The sequence below is a fragment of the Pelobates fuscus genome, chromosome 2 (assembly GCF_036172605.1).
Source record: "Pelobates fuscus isolate aPelFus1 chromosome 2, aPelFus1.pri, whole genome shotgun sequence".
NCBI classification, from domain to species: Eukaryota; Metazoa; Chordata; class Amphibia; order Anura; family Pelobatidae; genus Pelobates; species Pelobates fuscus.
In genome coordinates this window covers 10,895,546-10,916,238 of record NC_086318.1, presented here as the reverse complement: position 1 = coordinate 10,916,238, position 20,693 = coordinate 10,895,546, and the positions used below count along the sequence as shown (strand labels likewise).

General features: G+C 40.1%; 1 protein-coding gene across 1 annotated transcript in view; it reads left to right on the top strand.

The window, feature by feature from the left end:
• ADGRF3 (adhesion G protein-coupled receptor F3) overlaps positions 1–19,866 on the top strand; it is a 30,571-nt gene extending 10,705 nt beyond the window's left edge. Inside the window, exons 4-14 of the mRNA XM_063441577.1 lie at positions 1,669–1,713; positions 1,848–1,886; positions 3,709–3,753; positions 3,917–3,955; positions 4,292–4,446; positions 5,026–5,199; positions 8,810–10,180; positions 11,790–11,831; positions 12,539–12,592; positions 18,117–18,157; positions 19,621–19,866. Of these exons, the coding sequence (XP_063297647.1) occupies positions 1,669–1,713; positions 1,848–1,886; positions 3,709–3,753; positions 3,917–3,955; positions 4,292–4,446; positions 5,026–5,199; positions 8,810–10,180; positions 11,790–11,831; positions 12,539–12,592; positions 18,117–18,140 (1,988 nt within the window). The 3' untranslated portion in view covers positions 18,141–18,157; positions 19,621–19,866. The remainder of the gene's footprint in view (positions 1–1,668; positions 1,714–1,847; positions 1,887–3,708; positions 3,754–3,916; positions 3,956–4,291; positions 4,447–5,025; positions 5,200–8,809; positions 10,181–11,789; positions 11,832–12,538; positions 12,593–18,116; positions 18,158–19,620) is intronic.
• The last annotated feature ends 827 nt before the right edge of the window (positions 19,867–20,693 follow it).

The window sequence follows — 20,693 nt, the reverse complement described above, 5'->3', positions numbered from 1 at the left end:
TAAATGCTGTGGCCTGTTTCATCCATACTAAGTGGTCTGTCGTTACTGGGGGGGTTTAATGGGGTTAGATTTTGTTCTAGGCTGCATCGCGATTCCCCACTACGTACATACAAGAAATATTCTTGGGATGTCTGGTGTGAATCGCTTTCTTGAGGTCATGCCACAGCATCTCAATCGGGTTGAGGTCAGGACTCTGACTGGGCCACTTCAGAAGGCGTATTTTCTTCTGTTTATGCCATTCTGTTGTTGATTTACTTCTGTACTTTGGGTCATTGTCCTGTTGCAACACCCATCTTCTGTTGAGCTTCAGCTGGTAGACAGATGGCCTTAAGTTCTCCTGCAAAATGTCTTGATAAACTTGGGAATTAATTTTTCCTTCGATGATAGCAATCCGTCCAGGCCCTGACACAGCAAAGCAGCCCCAAACCATGATGCCCCCACCACCATACTTCACCGTTGGGATGAGGTTTTGATGTTGGTGTGCTGTGCCTTATTTTCGCCACACATAGTGTTGTGTGTTTCTTCCAAACAACTCAACTTTGGTTTCATCTGTCCACAGAGTATTTTGCCAGTACTGCTGTGGAACATCCAGGTGCTCTTGTGCAAACTGTAAACGTGCAGCAATGTTTTGTTTGGACAGCAGTGGCTTCCTCTGTGGTATCCTCCCATGAAATCCATTCTTGTTTAGTGTTTTACGTATTGTAGATTCGCTAACAGGGATGTTAGCATTTGCCAGTGACTTTTGTAAGTATTTAGCTGACACTCTAGGATTCTTCTTCACCTCATTGAGCAGTCTGCGCTGTGTTCTTGCAGTCATCTTTACAGGACGGCCACTCCTAGGGAGAGTAGCAGCAGTGCTGAACTTTCTCCATTTATAGAAAATTTGTCTTACCGTGGACTGATGAACAGCAAGGCTTTTGGAGATACTTTTATAACCCTTTCCAGCTTTATGCTTAATAGTAGGTCTTCTGAGAGCTCTTTTGTGCGAGGCATCATTCACATCAGTCAATGCTTCTTGTGAAAAGCAAACCCAGAACTGGTGTGTGTTTTTTATAGGGCAGGGCAGCTGTAACCAACACCTCCAATCTCATCTCATTGATTGGACTCCAGTTGGCTGACATCTCACTCCAATTAGCTCTTGGAGATGTCATTAGTCTAGGGGTTCACATACTTTTTCCACCTGCACTGTGAATGTTGTGAATACATGGTGTGTTCAAAAAAAAACATGGCAACATTTCATTCTTTGTGTGCTATTAGTTTAAGCAGACTGTGATTGTCTATTGTTGTGACTTAGATGATGATCAGATCACATTTTATGACCAATTTGTGCAGAAATCCATATCATTCCAAAGGGTTCACATACTTTTTCTTGCAACTGTAGCTAATAGAATGTGGGTAATAGAATGTGGGTAATAGAATGTAGCCAGGCAATCTGTAGCTCTGCAATCCTGGCTTCATTAAGGAATCCTCTACTCTTTGTTCTGTGAGAAGCAATGGCCTATTGTGCTCCCTCTTTAGGGGTAAGTTTCAATGACAGCATTTAGTAGAATAAGACATTTGCTCTTTATCGCTGTGTATATACCCCATGAAGGAATTTGCTTATAATTGTGTCCGTAAATGTACAAGTTTGTTTCTTTTGCGTGTGTCTTATTTGTCTTTGTTTTATAGGCTCCACTGAGGCTCCAACGTATAACTCCACGATACCAGGACCAGGTAATTAACACATTGATATTCTTTTCACCCCATAATAAACGTGAGCACAACCTGCATAAATATAAATAGAGAAACTGGACTCAATATTTGCAGTTTTTTTGTTAATTTTACTTTGTTTTGTTTTTTGTTTCCAGTTACCACTAAAACGCTGACATACAGCTCCACGTTACCCAGTAAGTTACACATGGTAAAGGTAAGATATTTAAATCACATTGTTCTCAGATTTGTGTACAGTTCGTGCAAATCGATTCATCTGAAAAAATAGTTTTAGACAATTCAGGCTTTGTTCATGTGGCATTTCGGTTCAGATTAATTTCGTCCATGCAATCGTTTTGGGGAAAACTAGTCAATGCACCAAAAGGGCACAAAAATGGGCCAATCAGTGCACTGCAAAATATACATTTTATTGTTGCACCAAGTGAGAAGTGATAACCAATAGAGGGGAAAAAGCAGGAGCAGTAAAAGATTGAATTAATAATATATAAATATATGTCACAATACTTTACGTTAGTCCTGCACGCTCGCGTGGAGAGACTCCTGATGCCGACTCCTCTCAGCTTTGGCACGGCATGTCGGATGCCAGGCGCTCCGTCCACGCCCCGTTTTATAAAGCGGCGCATGCGTGCTGACATCATAGCAGCAATGCCGCCAGCAATCTCAATTTTTACCGCCCCTTGATGTTTTGGGGGCGTGGTTTTAATAGAGCACATTTTGCCTTTGTTCTGTGCCCTATTGTGGTTCACTTGTTATTGCCTTTGTTTTTTTGTGATAGTTCCTTACTGGTATTCGACTTGGCTTTGTAATTTGACTATTCTGTTTCTCTGGTATCCCTGACTTGTCTCCTTTATTGGTACAATCCTGTTCTGTTTTCTGGTTTCCTGACTCAGCTACTCTTTATTGTTATCCTGATCTCTGGTTTCCTTGTATTTCGGCTATCCCCTGACAATTCTTTCACTAACCATGTTAAATCCGGCCATTCTTAGGTCCGGTAATACGTTAGGTTGAACTCTGCGTGTTGGGGTCACTTCATCGTGACAATATATAAATTCTCATTTTATTACTGTTCCTCCTTTTTTCCCTCTTCACTTAATGTGCGAAAATAAACAACCGTTATTGGTTGTCCCCATCTTTTGTCTGGTGAAGCAACTCTTTTATTTTTCGTGCCACAGTCAGAATAACGAATCAAATCAAACTGTTCGACCATTGTCCGTTTTGTTTGTTTCCTGATTAGTTCATACAACATTTCAGAGTTCAGGATTTCAGACAAATAACCAGTGACCCAAAATACGGACAAATCCCAATTAGTTTGAAACCAAATGCACAAGTCTAGTAATCATTTTGGCAGGGATCAGGTGGAGTCAACGTTAAGCTACTCCCAAGTATCTAACTTCATTCAAGTCCCTTATAGGGGATCCATCATTCATCCTACTTAATAATGGTAACACTGGGATTATTCTCTAAGCTCTAAAACACACAATTTGAGTTAGTTCTGTGATGTTTTTGCTTTTGTAGTCTGCATTTCTGTTATATGTAAGGTGGGAAGTGGGCCATTGTCAATCACGCATATTTTGCACAGCAAACTAAAACATCAAATATTTAAGGTAACAGTTATATTTTGCCTTTTTTTTTTTTTTTAAAGAAAACTTAAATAAACCAATTCCCACCCGAGAACATACACAGGCTAAATCTCATTAGCCTTCTGTCCTGTGCATCTCTGCAGCGGTTACTAGCACACCATAGAAACCATTAAAGGGCAAACTTCATGGCTGTGTTATAGTAGCCATAGAGAAGGGAGAAGGAAAGAGAGATCATTAACTGAGTGCACTACAATAGCAGACAGAATGCACTGTATAGTACATATGCTGTGTATAATCCCCATAATCAGCTCACTATAGAGTTGAGTTTAAAATAAGCAATTAGGAATTTGTTTATAATTTTGACTGTAAATGTCCAACTTTGATTCTTTTGCACGTCTCCTTTGTCCTTACTTCCAAGGTTCCACTGAGGCTCCAACGTATAACTCTACGGTACCCGGACCAGGTAATTAACACATTAATATTCTTTTTACTCCACAAATGCAGGCAATTAATCAATTAATAAATCAATAAACGTGAGCACAACCTGCATAAATATAAACAGAGAAACGGGACTAAGTATTTGAAGTTATTTTATTTGTTTTACTTTGTTTCTGTTCTGTTTCCAGTTACCACTAAAATGCTGACATACAGTTCCATGTTACCCAGTAAGTTACACATGGTAAAGGTAAGATATTAAAATCACATTGTTTTTAGGTCTGTACACAGTGAAAAAAATTAAATTCGTCCAAAGCGATTCATCTGAAAAAATATATTGTTTTAGTCGATTTGGGTTTTGCCCATGTGGCATTTCAGTTCAAATGAATTTCGTTCATGCAATCGTTTGAGGGGAAAACTAGTCGATGAACCAAAAGGGCACGAAAACGGGCCATTTTTCATTTAATTATATCTAACGAATGCAGGAATTATAACTTGAAAACATTTTGAATTAGAGAAAAGGACTTAAAAATTATGATGCTGTTTAAATTGTTACTCTCCGTTAGGATTTTCTACAGAATATCCTGCGTTGACCTCGACAGAATATCCAACTCTGATTTCAGCAGAATATTCTGGATCCCCTGATTCGATTTCAATGGAATTCCCCTCTAACTCCTCCAACATCCAGCAGTTAGAAGAATGGTTAAGAGTTTCTTTCTGGGTACAGTGGCTTTGTTCCTACATACATGGATATTGAATGTATTTCAGTCGGTGCAAACTAATCAAATGCCTTTACTCTGCGCCCAAATAATCAGATCCGTCCAACTCCACAGATAAATCCCAGACAGATCCATTTGTTTCCGTGTAGATTAATTTAACAACCTGAAACCCATTTGTGCACATGCCATCTGTTCAATGAGATAAATAATTAGAATGTTTATAATTTACTCCTTTTATCCAAAAAAGAGCTTAATGTACTTACATTATTTAGCATTAAGTTACATATTTAGCATTGAAGCATATTCCTGAAATATGTCCCATTTTAAGATGTGGGCTCTCTTTTTTTTTTTTGATACAGTGCTGTTTTCAGAGAAGTCTCTTCAGCTCCCATATGTTCTGAGCTGTAAAAGCCAATACAATTTCCAGTCCCTGTTGGAGTGATATATGCAATGAGTGAGTTCAGTAAACGGGAAAATAGTGCAGACAGACACCCTGTCACCTCATAAATGTCGCCTCTTTGATGAAAGTCCCCTGAATACAACATCCAATTAATTAATATCATTCCTTTCCTCCTACACAGAATCAGTCAATAAATGTTGGACTGGAAACCATCCTTCGTCTGCAACAATATACGTCTTCTGTCAGTTCTTTTCAGCTAAATAAGGATGAAGTTCCGTTAATTTTAGACATTTTGGGAAATGTAACGCAAAATGCTTACCAGTCAAACCAACACTTCAGTGTGGCCACAGTATTGGTGAGTAGACAGTGATTGATACATTTGTCATGGGTAACTTTGGCCACAGTACGATGGCAGGTAGGCTTCCAATACTTAGCACAACAGACATGACAGATCTTGTATGTGTATGTGTCTACTAGTTAGTGAGCTTGTGTGTGTGTGTGTGTCAGTGAGCTTGTCTGTAGTGAGCGTGTATGTGTGTGCCAATGAGCTTGTCTGTTGTTAGCATGTGTATGTCAGTGAGCTTATCTGTAGTAAGCTTGTGTGTGAATCAGTGAGCTTGTCTGTAGTGAGCTTCTGTGTGTGTCAATGAGCTTGTATTGTCATTCATAATCTTAGCCATGAAGGTGGGTCCAGCCATGGTAAAACTGGCATGGCGTGGGAGAAAAGATGAGTAAACAACTTTCTCATGTGATCAGAGGAGGCAGGTACCTAAACAAACACTCACTGACAAGCACACACTCTCTGTCTTAGACACACACACATTCTGACAGACATACACTGACAGACCCACACTCTCTAACTGAGACACACACAGACATACACTGACAGACACACACTCTCTAACTGAGACACACACACAAACTGACAGACATACACACACTGACAGACACACATATTTTCTCACACACTCACAAACTGCTATCTTTATTTTAATTTAAATCCTGAGCTGAGTGGATTTATCCCTGGCATCCAGTGTGTCTCCTCTCTAATCTACCTGCAGTTTCTCTTTGCTCCTATGCGTGCTCACTGTAGTGATGCCGGGGCCGAAGTGACGCCATGTCACTAAACAGTGCACGAGAGAGCAGAGAGGAACTGCAGGAAAGTTACTGCTCTTTCACGTGCTGCCTCCTGCTCCACGCGTCGCCTGGCTTCAGAGTTTCCTGCGCGGCTTAGCGAAAGGGATGACAAATCCCCGGTGCCAGGGCGAGATGTCTAGTCGCCATAGCTCAGCAGCCACATTCAGAGTTTGGATCTGCAAATGCAACTTTGCTTTTTAAATTTTTCATTCAGTTCATCATAAATGAATACCTGATAAGAAAATAATAAACTGTGGTATAAATTCAAGTACACAACATACCCTTCCTGCTATTATATTTTATCTATAAATAACTCATAGTTTAAAAAATCTGAAGGGTGTACAAAATTAGGGAGATAATAAGTTCAAAAATGATTAAATAAAGTGAGCTCACACTCGATATCACCTTCAAATACACACATATAGACTTCACAGTCACACAGAGGAACACAGACACACACATATAGACTTCACAGTCACACAGAGGAACTCAGACACACACATATAGACTTCACAGTCACACAGAGGAACACAGACACACACATATAGACTTCACAGTCACACAGAGGAACACAGACACACACATATAGACTTCACAGTCACACAGAGGAACACAGACACACACATATAGACTTCACAGTCACACAGAGGAACACAGAGACACACCTATAAACTTCACAGTCACACAGAGGAACACAGACACACACATATAGACTTCACAGTCACACAGAGGAACACAGACACACACATATAGACTTCACAGTCACACAGAGGAACACAGACACACACAAATAGACTTCACAGTCACACAGAGGAACTCAGACACACACATATAGACTTCACAGTCACACAGAGGAACACAGACACACACATGCCTCAACAGTCATACAAAAAGCACTCACAGATGCATAGATACAAACTCACAGTCAGGCAAAGACACACAGTTATCAAACACTGAGAGATTTACACAATCAGATACACACTCACATAAACATATATTGATACACACTAACAATGACACATACACACACAGACAAAAAACATGCAATCACATTACATGTGAGAACAATTTGACTTTCTCTTTACTCCTTTAAGATTAATGTAGATACAATCCAGCCAAGTCTCACACACTATACCTTCCCATCTGACACATAGCTGCTGCCGAGATGCTGTTCTGCTGCCATGCCTGCTTCCCTGCCCATATGTGTCTCTGTATACCCTATATTAACCAAACCAACTAATAAAAACTGAAAGTTGTTCCCCAGCCCCCTGTCTGTAGAGAGTTTATGTTTTTACTCTTTAGAATGGAACCACCCCTGTGGTTTTGATGAACTGATGACTTGTAATGCCACTTGTAATGGTGACTAGTTAATCACTGATGGACCAGTGTCCACGCCATGCAAGCCTTTGGTTGAATTACAAACACAGATTGAGGAAGAGGAGGCAGCAAGCCCAGGTCCTTGTAGTGCTTATTGTATGTTCTCCTGTGTCTCACTGTCATTGAAAACAAGAAGAAGTGATGCCATAGCACATTCCCCAGCACTTTCATAGATAGGCTACGGCTTAATCATTTTTATATTAGGTCAAAACCCCTTCAAGCACATTGCCATTTGGCCCACAGTGCTACCTATGGTCAGGCATGTTTGTCTATTGGAAGGAGCAGGAGACATATATTCCAAGTGTTTGTGACACCATTTATGGAGAGGGAGCACAGTAAAAATTATCTGTGCCTCTAGAAGTCCTCAATGCCCACCACCAGTCCAGTCTATAGAAACAGAACTGATACATGCCTGGACTGTTAGTGGGAACGACGGCTTTAGGGTGTCATCCAATAAACTGAGAGTGAGAGAAGGGTAAAGAGATCTGTGCCTTCAGTGTGTGAAATAGTATATAGAAAATGGAATGTTAGAGATCTTTACATGCAGGATATTTACCAACACTCAGCAGAAGATAACAGGGTAGAGAGATCTGTGCTCCCAGTGTTTGCCTGGTACACAGCAAAGCAAGAGGGATAGAGGCTGAGATCTGTGTCCCCCGAGTTTATATGGTATATCTTAATAAAGAATAGTAAATAGTACAGTGCAGTGCTCGTGCCTCCATTGTGTCAGACCAAATTAGAAAGAGAGCAGAAAGGAGAGATCTGTGAATTACAAACATCATACAGAAGAGATCTGTGCCCTCGCTGCGTGAAACAACGTTACACATATTTTCCCAATCGTGTATAGATAATGGTGGATGGAGTCCACATCTCTTCTGCTACTTTGGTCTTGAATTCTACTCACTCAACTGATTTCCTGTGGCCCCTATTGCCACAGCATTGATAGTGGGATATTATAAAATTAATGTATCTTGAGGTCAGCAAACTAGACTTGATCATTTAGTTCAGATTTTTTTTTTTTTTCGGGACATCTTTAGAGGTTGTGAAAATACATTTCAATACCTAACACAGAACACGCTAGGCTAGGGTCACCCTGCCTCCCATTTGCTAATTTTTCTTCAACCAGGAACTACGTGATATGATAGTCAATAAAAACCAAGTCTAAAGAGCATCAAGTTCCGATCATCATTAATTAAACTGACATAATTATGGTTAATGAAATATCTATTTGTGTTTCTTTGTATCAATCATGTTATAGTATGAAGGAAATAATAATGTGAACAAACCTGACCCAGCTAATTTTGTAGGAAGCACATTGGAAGCCAGAGAACTATTGCTCCTATTCTATATACAATGAGTTGGCTCAGCTGGTACAGTAAGATACACTGTTTGTGTTCTATACGCATTGCTTGCAGGAAAATGTGTGATAAACCTTTGAAATTGTTTCGTAGGACATACTGCACATTGCTAACCATCTTCTCAATGAATCATCCTGGAAGCCAGCTGCCAGTACAAATACTGCTCTTGGACCACAGATGCTGCAGTGCTTTGAGAGTATTTTGGCTGGGATGGAAGCCACCAACCAGTCTTTCAATGTTTCCTTGGAAAACATAGACTTTCAATATAAAGCTATGTCTTGTAGCAGCTTGCTGAATCAGACTAATGTGGAGATTGGCTTGAATGTCAACATTTCATTAAGTCGTGAAGACAATGAAACTGATTTCAACCCTTCATGTATGGCAAATATAATGTCATTGTCCTACAAATCTCTCAGTAATGACTTTCCAAATGATTATGAAAACCATAAAGATCCGAGCTTATTCTACAAAGTGAACAGTCGAATTCTGACAAATACAATGTTTCTTGATCATAAGAACTACCATTCAGCGAATGTTATTATGAGTTTCCCTTGTAATACCAAAGAATGCCACTCCACTGCCATATGTGTATTCTGGAATTTCACCCTCGGCAAATGGTCATCTGAAGGATGCACAACTAAGACAGATGATGAAGTTGCTAATTGTCTTTGCAATCATCTGACTTCTTTCTCTGTGTTAATATCAAACATCCTACCGCAAGGACATTTAGACATTTCCATCCTTGACTACATCACAAACATTGGTCTAATTATCTCCATAGCGTCACTTATTGTGTGCATTTCTTTACAAATGTATCTTATGAAAAGTACCGTAAACCTTGTGGCTTACTACCGACACTTGGCCATACTAAACGTGTCTTCGTTCCTCCTGTTAAGTAATGTCTCATTTCTGGGAGCCAGTTATATCAAACCACCACAATTTCTGAGGCTTTGTGTAGCTCTGACGTTCTGCACCCACTTCTCTCTTTTGGCTTTCTTCTGCTGGACCTTGGTACAGAGCTTTTTTCTGTTCTGCCGTTTAGTCTTTGTGTTTCACCACATAACGAAGAAAGAATTCATGACCCTTTCCACAGTGCTGGGATATGTTTGCCCGATGCTGATTGCAGTTGGCACTTTCCTATACTACACTCCTACGGACAACTACCGGAGGGATAATGTATGCTGGTTGCAAACTGAATCAGGGGCTTCTCTGACATTTACCGTCCCAACAATAATAATTATATCTCTAAATTTCCTGGTACTCTTGGTAGTAATCAAAAAACTTCTCAGACCGTCCATTTCTGAGGGAAGCCGTGAGGATGAGGAGGTTGTGAAGAAGCTGGTGAAAGCAGTCGTCTTTTGCACACCTCAGTTCGGGTTGACCTGGGCCATTGGAATTCCACTGCTTACAAATGGACAATCAATGTTTTTACAATATCTATTTGTACTGCTCAATCCTCTCCAGGTATATTCAGCCTCAAGAAAGGGTTGATAGACCGTCTCAGATGATTGCAAATTAGAGGGTGCTAAAATGTTATATTTATTTATGAGCTTGTTTTTTTTTTCTTGCCCTTTTCTCTGTTTCTCCTCATGTTGGTGTATGAGTTTGCGTCAAGAGCTTTGCCGAGCATCAGACATGTTGAACGCGGCTTGGCATTCATTAAGTATTTTTGCTGCTTATACTTGCTGATCATTTATTAATAGATTGTGCATCATTAGGTATTAGCCCTTTATGTCTTATACAGCTCTTCCTATAACATATGATGGGATTAAAAGTGTCCTGTGTAAGAAATGAATCTCCACATAGTAACGGAATTGGCAAAATGCTTTAATTCCGACCGGTTGGTGTGTCTAGGGAACCGAAGATTTAGAGAATGGTGGAAAGAAGGATACTAGAATGATTACTCCGAGGGTGGTTTAAACAATTATTTTCAATTAACATATTACTAGTAAGGTAACACTTCAAAAACCATAACTACTACACCACCAGGAAAGCCAGCTGTAGTGGTTAAAGCATTTTGCCAATTCCGTTACTATGTGGTGGTTCATTTCTTACACAGGACACTTTTAATCCCGTCATATGTTATAGGAAGAGCTGTATAAGACATAAAGGGCTAATACCTAATGATGTTACTTTGTGCACAATCTATTAATAAATGATCAGCAAGTATAAGTAGCAAATATACTTAAAGGGACACTATAGTCACCTGAACAACTGTAGCTTAATGAATCAGTTTTGGTGTATAGAACATGTCCCTGCAGCCTCACTGCTCAATCCTCTGCCATTTAGGAGTTAAATCTTTGTTTATGAACCCTAGTCACACCTCCCTGCATGTGACTTGCACAGCCTTCCATAAACACTTCCTGTAAAGAGAGCCCTATTTAGGCTTTCTTTATTGCAAGTTCTGTTTAATTAAGATTTCTTATCCCCTGCTATGTTAATAGCTTGCTAGACCCTGCAAGAGCCTCCTGTATGTGATTAAAGTTCAATTTAGAGATTGAGATACAATTATTTAAGGTAAATTACATCTGTTTGAAAGTGAAACCAGTTTTTTTTTTCATGCAGGCTCTGTCAATCATAGCCAGGGGAGGTGCGGCTAGGGCTGCATAAACAGAAACAAAGTGATTTAACTCCTAAATGACAGTGAATTGAGCAGTGAAATTGCAGGGGAACGATCTATACACTAAAACTGCTTTATTTAGCTGAAGTAATTTAGGTGACTATAGTGTTCCTTTAATGAATGCCAAGCCGCGTTCAACATGTCTGATGCTCGGCAAAGCTCTTGACGCAAACTCATACACCAACCTGAGGAGAAACAGAGAAAAAGGCAAAAAAACGAGCTCATAAATAAATATAAAATATTAACACCCTCTGATTTGCAATTATCTGAGACGGTCTATCAACCCTTTCTTGAGGATAGTAGTATTTTAATTGTAATATATAATATATTATATGAATTAAGAGAGAATTGTTTCTGTAATATGTGTATGTAACAGAGAAAAACGTCTTCTAAAATCGAATACGTTTATACTACATCAGAGTATTTCACGAATCTTCTCCTTTGTTTTCCCAGGGTTTTTTCATCTTTATTTTTGGTTGCCTCTTGGATAAAAAGGTATGGAGTGATTTCTTGTCATCGTGTACTACTATGTTAATATTTATATATGTATTTAATGTCATACATGGGATTCATATCTCAAATCAGATAAGCTGTGCTTTACTCCAAATATTTATAAAAGGGAAGATTTATATAAATGAATATTGGACAACTAATTTCAGATTGTAGAATCCTCAGGGCAGATTTGCTGAATGACAGTCTGTACCAGTAAAGCCCAGCATACTGTACCAGGAGCAGCCATCCACATAACCCGGGATTGTGTTATAGTGTGTGTGTGTGTATGACTGTGTGTGTATGACTGTGTGTGTATGACTGTGTGTGTATGACTGACTGTGTGTGTATGACTGACTGTGTGTGTATGACTGTGTGTGTATGACTGTGTGTGTATGACTGTGTGTGTATGACTGCGTGTGTATGACTGTGTGTGTATGACTGCGTGTGTATGACTGTGTGTGTATGACTGTGTGTGTATGACTGTGTGTTTCCTTGATATACTTGCTGACAATTAGCTGCACAAATTTCAGCGACACTTTGATACATTTCATCCAAAGTGTCCCTAGAATATTTTTTTTCAAAAGTTGCCAACTATGCACGCTGTCAAAGCATTATGGAGCTGTAATTCGATGTCAGCTGTGGGACTACCTACTGGATAGAAATTGGGACACAGTGAGAAAAGATTAAATCCTGTCTTGTTTCAATTTCAGGTGTTAGATCTTGTGAAGAAGCGATTGTCTAAAAACCAGGGTTTCAGCAGCACGGTAAGATTATTCAGTAGCCACGAGGGTGTGTGTTGACCTTGTATTGAAACACAACTCTTGCATTTTCCTCCACTTACTTAAACCTCCCACACCTGCTTTCAAGGAGCCATTGCCAGACATTCTGTTTGGAAGCTCTGTGATCAAGCAGGGATATTCTTTAAGAGAGCATGTAAGAGAGAACATGCAATAAATATTAAATTAGTGTGGAACGTGCAGGAGATGATCTATACCTTTAGACATAGGCTTCACACCCCAATACACAACCACTGCGCAGGGTGAAGTAACGTTACAATCAAATTTCTTATTTGGGAATTTTTGTAGATAAAACATTTGGAAGTTTTCCCAACAGTTTTAAATCATTTGGTAAAGCTTATTAAATTGAGGCCTAAGGCCTTGATTTATTAATTTTGGATAAGATTTTGAAATGATTCAATAAAATAAATAAATCAAAATGTGAAAATATGAAAAAATACATAATAAATAATATATATATATATAGAAGGCGTATGCCTGAAGTTGTGGGAGGGATTTTTACCCTATTTAAACCCAGCAAACCCCTTACTCACCTGTCTTCGACGATTTCGGAAATTCCCGCCTTCATTTCCGCTTCGCAGACCTCTGACGTCAATCTGCCGCGACGCTCGCACACAGCCCGCCAGTTTTTCGTGAGTATTTTCACACGCACGGAAGCCATTCGTCGATCCCGTACAAACTGTAAGTCCATTCGAATAGTCTTCCTTTTACACATACGTTCCGTACGCATTATCATTCAACGGCATGAAATGCTCTGTACAGCTTCCCGCACACATTTCCTTCTCTCTAGCTAGCTGTTAAAACTGCAATCAATACTGCCATCGAGCAGGGCTTTGTAAAGGGAATAAATGGTTTAACTCACCAGCTCCGCAGACCCATAGTGTTTCCTGCTAAATTCACCCCGTCGGCAGCCCAGATCCTCCGAGACTGAGCTGGAACAAAACCGCTTCATCAGTACACATAACTCGTGGTCCACAAACCTTCTACAGAGTTTTCAGCTATCCTTGCCAATATAAAAAAAAAAAAAATCTAAACAAATTGCATTGTTGAAATGAGCACGTATTGTAGTGCACCATCTCATCTCTACAGGGGAGACTCCTCGCTTCTCGCAGCCACAGCAGTTTGTCGCATCTCTCCGATGAGAACCGATGAACGTCTCGCTAACGGGGGGTCCTTACTGAACCTGGTCATGCCTGTACGAGGATAGGAAAGGGTTTTTGAAGAGTAAAATGTCTCGCCCCACAACCATGTGCTGCCGGCCTTGGCAACCCCAGACATTGGGTTTTCGATCCAATATTTGGTCATTATGGAATTAATAAAGGAGAGGTAGGCTTGCTGGTGGTACGTAATTGAATTGCCTTTCTGCCTTATCCCAGGGGAATGCAATTTTCAGTATATGGATTATTTTTAATGAGCAGACACATGGCTGGGTCATTTGTCACCCCTTCCTGCCTAATTCTTAGTGAAACAACAAAGAATCCATGTTTGGAAAAACCGGAAAGAGATTAAGCCCTTTGAAAAAGCGATTTTATTTGTTTTAAACATAATAATTGTTTTGTAACCTTTTTATTTTTCTGGAATGCTTAACATATTTTAGAATTGTGTCCATTTACATGAAAGAAAATGTGTTGGGCCATACATAGAGGGCTTGATTAACATTCTGGTGGCATTACGGGAAGCCATATAGGCATCCGATTAGGAGTACTGATCACATGTAGATATGAGAGAACGCCGCACTGACTTTCTTTAACCTGCTCATCATTGTGAGGGTCTTTGAAGCGATGTATGTACACAACAAACGAAGCGTTGTCTGTACCAGCCCTAATTCATCCTCAGTCAGTGCGGCAATTTGCATTACGTGTAAAACCCGGCGTACTCCTACGCAGACAAGCACATACGTTACTGGACAAGTGCATCTACTTTCACACTGCAGTTCTGGTGAGCGAGCCTCGGCAAAGGCAAGTACGTGTTTAACAATACTACGAACAAGATCAGCATATATATATATAAAAAAAGATATACACGTTTATTCGTATTACATTTCGAATCAAGGCCACGGTCTGGCACCACGAGCCCCGAGGGCCATGCATACAATCGTACACACATTCTAGTTTATACGTCCCGACCATCTGGACCCCACATGCTCACTGGGCTCTCCAGTTTCGGTCAAACTGTACGATCCTAACTCATTGCCACCCACGTTTCGTTCTGTAGTATGTCCTCTCTCACTAACTAACCTCCCATCTTAGTTAGCAACTGCTGGCTGTTAGGTTCCTAGGTGTCCACTAGTTGTTATTCCCCCTGGCTTCTTCGCCGTAGGTTAGTGGTCCTGCGAGGCCAACACCCATCCTCATACTTGGAGGTTCCACGCCCCTCGGGCCAAATCATAGCTAGCCGCCTCGCATTGTGGCATAGACAGGGCCTCATCTGTCACTCCCATTCTGTCTTATGTTTTACTGTCACCGAGAGGCCGACACCCCGCCGCAACGTTCAGTGGCCACGCTACCCCCTCACGCCAACGCATAGATAGAGCCTCTCAAGCCGCTTGGCAAATAGCAGGGCCTCACCTGTCACCAACCTAGAGTAATCGTTTCGCCGCATCGCGGCTCTAGCTAGTCAGCCAGCACGCTCTCACTCACGCTCGCACTCCTAGTAAGCTGGGGGGATGGCACACTACAGACCTGTCACGCATAATCGCTATGTTTTGGATCTTATAACCGAAGTAGGTATTCCTGGCACTTTATTTCCCGCTTTGGTTTCGGTTGTGAGTTACATACTCTTACAATGATACAAACAGTACGTCGGAACTGTCATACTAGGCTAATCCTGTGCTTTCCATACGTTATCTCTTACGGGCTAGGGTCCGATGGGTACTTAGTTATAGCAGTACGAGGATACCAATATACATATTACCCCAACCTGTCACTCGCTGGTGGTCCTTAGGTACCACATACACTACGTGCCCAGGCCAAGCTAGTAGACACCATGACCAGCGGTTCCTCCAACAACTTGTTTCTGGCATTTCTTAAATATATTCAGTTACATACGTATGTTGGGTCTCACGTTGCCTTTCACGTTACACGTTGTACAGGTTTGGCCTTGCATTGGACCATCGTCGGGTCCTCCAGACGCTGACGTACATACAGTGACTGCTTCCAGACTCATGTATTACAGATGTACTATTTATTACTTCGCAACTTTTGGGGGCGTTAGTACATTGAGTTCTAAATCACTACTTATCGACTCATACTATCACCTAATTTTCACGTCATCGTCACTTATACAAGCAATGCAGGATAGGCTTTAGCAATCTAATTAGACCGGGTGAACAGAATTCCCACTTGTTTCATATTGAAAGTCGAAGCATCACTCTGCCTCCATTTTGACCAAACGAATACCATTCAAATCCTTAATCTACTAATTAGGGACTTGTCTGCACGCTTGACATTCACAGGATCCTCCATGCGCATTCAATTCATTCACCACGCATTTGATGTAGTACACGTTTCACTTTATTTAAGTTTAAGAAGTCCATCAGGAGTTTCTTTCGGTCGTGCTAGATGTTTAGATTTTAGTTGTAACACCTTAAGCATCCTATAATTCTAACATTTATGATCCCAGGCCTGCCACGTAACTGCTGTAGGGTACTTGCTATACAACCACATATCATCTTTGAATTTACACTACAATCAAAGCTCCTTTTCAGGTTCCTCTCTTGTGCAAACATTTCCCTACGGTGAGTCATGGCTTTGCATTCTATTTTTCGGTTCACATCACAACAGTCAGTTTCATCTGGTGCCTGTTACGGTCCTTTTTCGCTGTGGTTCAATGCAGGTAATCACACGTATACGGTCAGGTTAACGCTTGTCCACGAGAGGTTAACACCCTGCTACGCGTAGTTAGTACAAGTCCGCATGGCCCAAATCATAGGTAGGGCCTCTCTCAAACACTGGGCTGATTGCACAGCCTCAACTCTTATGGGATAGTCCTTATCTTCGCCTATTGGTACCCATTAGTTAGCAGCTCTACTTCACGAGAGATTCAATGGGCATCTGGGTTTTGCATAATTTAAACATATTACGTTTCCTTCCTCCTCACAGCATGCTGCAAGAACTAGCTCCTGGTAACATATTATCTTTAATAAACACAAACCCTGTCGTCTCAAGTCCCCTGCAGTATCCTCCAACTTAGCCACTTCTGGAGTCCTGAAGTCAGACCTTGCTTAAACGTAACGGTTAAGATAAGTACATGCAGTCCGGAATTCCTCTGCTGGTCAAAAAAGGTATCGATCATGCCTGGAGTTAGTCTACGAAGGTAAGATTTATCTACTAATACTAAGCAAACGTACTCTACGGCTTACGATATGTGTAAGTATTGTATGTGGTTCGAGATAATATGTGTGTTCCGATTATAATGGTTGCTTGTACAATTTTTGCCACATCTCTCAAACAGTTCATGCTATACATTCGCTCCTTGTTATTAGTCTTGGCCTCAATCCAAATTCCTTCTCGGGACATTCATTCCGTATTAGGGCCGCCACAGCAGCCTCAAGTTGTCAAGTTCCAACTCATCTTGTAGAGAAGATGGGACGCTGGAAGTCCTCGGCATACAACCGGTACATTCCAAATCCAGAGAAGAAATCAGGCTCGCTTTCTATAATATGTCTAGACGATGTTGTTATGGTTTATAAATGTTACATACTTTTTGGCCCTCTTTTTGCAGGCCTAACCTCGCGTCGGTTTCGGCACACCTCAACCGACTCTTATATATTAAAACTATACACACTTTAATGTGCGCCCCTTTCATAATCCCGTACACAAATAGAAGGCGTATGCCTGAAGTTGTGGGAGGGATTTTTACCCTATTTAAACCCAGCAAACCCCTTACTCACCTGTCTTCGACGATTTCGGAAATTCCCTCCCACCACACCCTCTTTATATATCATTACATCTGGGTGGGCCCTCTTTTTGCAGGCCTAACCTCGCGTCGGTTTCGGCACACCTCAACCGACTCTTATATATTAAAACTACACACACTTTAATGTGCGCCCCTTTCATAATCCCGTACACAAATATATATATATATATATATATATATATATATATATATATATATATATATATATCTCAATGTATCAAGAATATCAAAATATTACAAAATTAAAATAGTTTACACAATATTAAATCATTTTAAGAGTTTATCCAAAATAATAAATTAGGTTCCAAGTTGGAGAATTTTCCAAACCAACTTTGTTTTACAAAACAAATGAATAAAATTTGGATTTCAGTTAAATTCAGTGTTTAGTGACTTAATCCCTTTGTGGACTCAACTGATTTGTCAATAAAGGGTTAACGTTTAATAAGTCACCCCCATAGATATGTTAATACATTCCCTATTTAATGTCAGCAGAGCATACATTATCGTGTTACACGGACACATGTTTTATAGTATCAGATATATCTTTAATTAAATCACGTTTCATTTCTTGCAGGCTACAACTCTCAGCACATATTAAAAACCCTGGACTCCAAGGTAAGCAATGTATTTAAAGAACAGCAAGCTCCGTTTTAACAAATATTAAAATTATATCAAAACTACATCCAAAAACGAAACATTGCTGCCACTTCACATTTCTCTCGGAAGTTAAAACATACATTTAGATGTCAATAGTGCTCGATTTGTTACAATACTTCGTCCAAACAGAAAACACCCTATTAGGCAACAATGGTCTCGATATACTATTGTTAAATTCCAAATCCCTTCATATTTTTGGATAAACTTTTAAAATGTTTTTTTATTTTTAACATATTCAATTTTCAAAGCATATTTTATATATTAAAAAATATACGGTTATGTGAAAATAAAAATATTACATAATTAAATAATTTCTCCTGATATCAAATCATTTTAAAAGTTCAAAATCATGAACTCATTCAGGAAGCTTGTCCAAGAATATTAAATCGAGGCCTATGTACTGAATTAGTCAACGCACCCTAACCACATCAAACAATTCCACTTTAGGCACATATTGAAAAGAGTGAAGAAACCAAAAGATTGGAACTTTATACTTGGAAACCAAAATATTAGAATTTTCATTCCCTTTTTCTGAGCACTGGGACTGGAGGACTCACAGTCAGCAGACACACAAACAGCTGGGTGTGCGGGATGTAAGGTCAGGAGATATACACATTGCTGTTACCGGGGGTTTCATTATCAACAGACAGACACAGTGCTGGGATTGGGTGACACATTTTATAACTAAACACTTGTGGAAAAATTAAGAAATTGAATAAAAGAAAAACATCACAAAGCAGAGTTTGAAGTCACAGGCACCTGGATTTGATGAGCACACGAATGAGCAGAAATAAAACCTTTACACATGTATAAAACTTACAACTTTTACATAACAAGCTTACTTATCTACCTCTTGGCTATTTTCTATGTTGTAATTTAGCATAGGAGTGTAAGGCTTTCATATGTGAAACACAGAAGGTCCATATACGTAGACAACTTACTGGAGGTTAAATGGGACTCTTCAGAAAATGCCACCAGGAGCATACTGAGCATGTGTAAGATTCACTCAAACTGGGCGTTTTTTACCAGCGACCAAAGCTCTACATATGTTCAGCTGCTCTCAACATCTTATCATTCATTATCAATGAGTAGGTTTGAGCTGTGGTGGAAGAAGGAGAGGGCAGCTTACACCACTGCAGTACAGTTTGGTGTTCCATTTATAAGGGAAATTTTCAAAATAATCCTTTTTTTCCAGGAAAACAATGACAGTTATTTCTTTTTTTACTATGACAATAGATTTTTTGGGGGGGAATACAAAGGAACAAGTTTCCTAACTTCTATCTCAAAAAAAAGTCTCATTAAAGCAGAAAGCTAATGTAAAATATGTTCTTAAAAATCCACAAAAATTGACCTGCTTTGTTAAAAGTATTAGACAAAAATGAAAATTTTCTAGAATATAAACTATTTTTCTTCTTCTCCAGAATCTGAAACAGGTGTCATGGAGCATCTATATGTCTGCAAAATGCACAGTTACCGAGAGGCTATCCAGGGATTCAGTCAGTGAGAGGAATGAACTGGAATTCCAAACAGAATTCAGAAATATAAGGAGCTTACCCATGTCCCCCAATAAATGTTATCATATCCTCAAGCACTTCGCGAAAGGAGCGTTTATCATTTCATTTCAGAGATTACCAAATTTGTGAAAACACCAAAGCATTCAAGAATTCAAATCATTGAAATGGTTCAATAGAAGTGACCAAATCTGTGTAGTTAAAATGTTGATTGTAGCGGAGAGGTAGTATAATCCACAATATCCCCGTTGGGTAACAGGAACAGCATAAAATAATCCAGGCAAATGAATACAGCATACAATAATCCTGGTAGCGTTGTAAGAATCCTTCCTTCCCAAGAACTAGACGACACATAGGCTTGGAGTCAACTCAGGTCTTTATTCACAGTTCCAGTATTTATGCAAGTCCCCATGCAAGCGGTTTCCATACTGACATAGCAGGGGTAATACAGTAGGGGACTACATGGGGGACTTAACCTTCTGAACATTTCTCCCATCAGGCACGGTTGGACGAGAGGGATACTCCCACTGGAATATACCGTTAAGAGGATTATCCCTCTGTGCAGCAGAACCGGCATTTTACATTAAAACATAACTTTTATAATATTCCCTTTATTTGAACGAATGGACGTTCGGTGGATAGCTGGGGTCTGAGCACACATTTCGTGAAAGTACCGCTCAGATCCCAGCATAAATAACCGAACGCCGCACGAAACAAGTATTACATTTAAGTTACATTCAAACTACCGATTTACTTTAGGGAACTACTTTACCGAAGGACCGGGGCTCCCGAACGGCTTGGAAGTTCAGCGGTATTCGTGCCGCCGAGTAGCCGATTTTAGTTCCAGGCGCTCGACGACAAAATACCACTGGGCTAACAAAGGATCCAAGATGGCCGACCGCCGCCGCTTGGTCGGTAGCCGAACGGCGGCCACCCTGAATCCCTCTAATTACCGATTGCAACAATGTTGCAATCCTTAATGA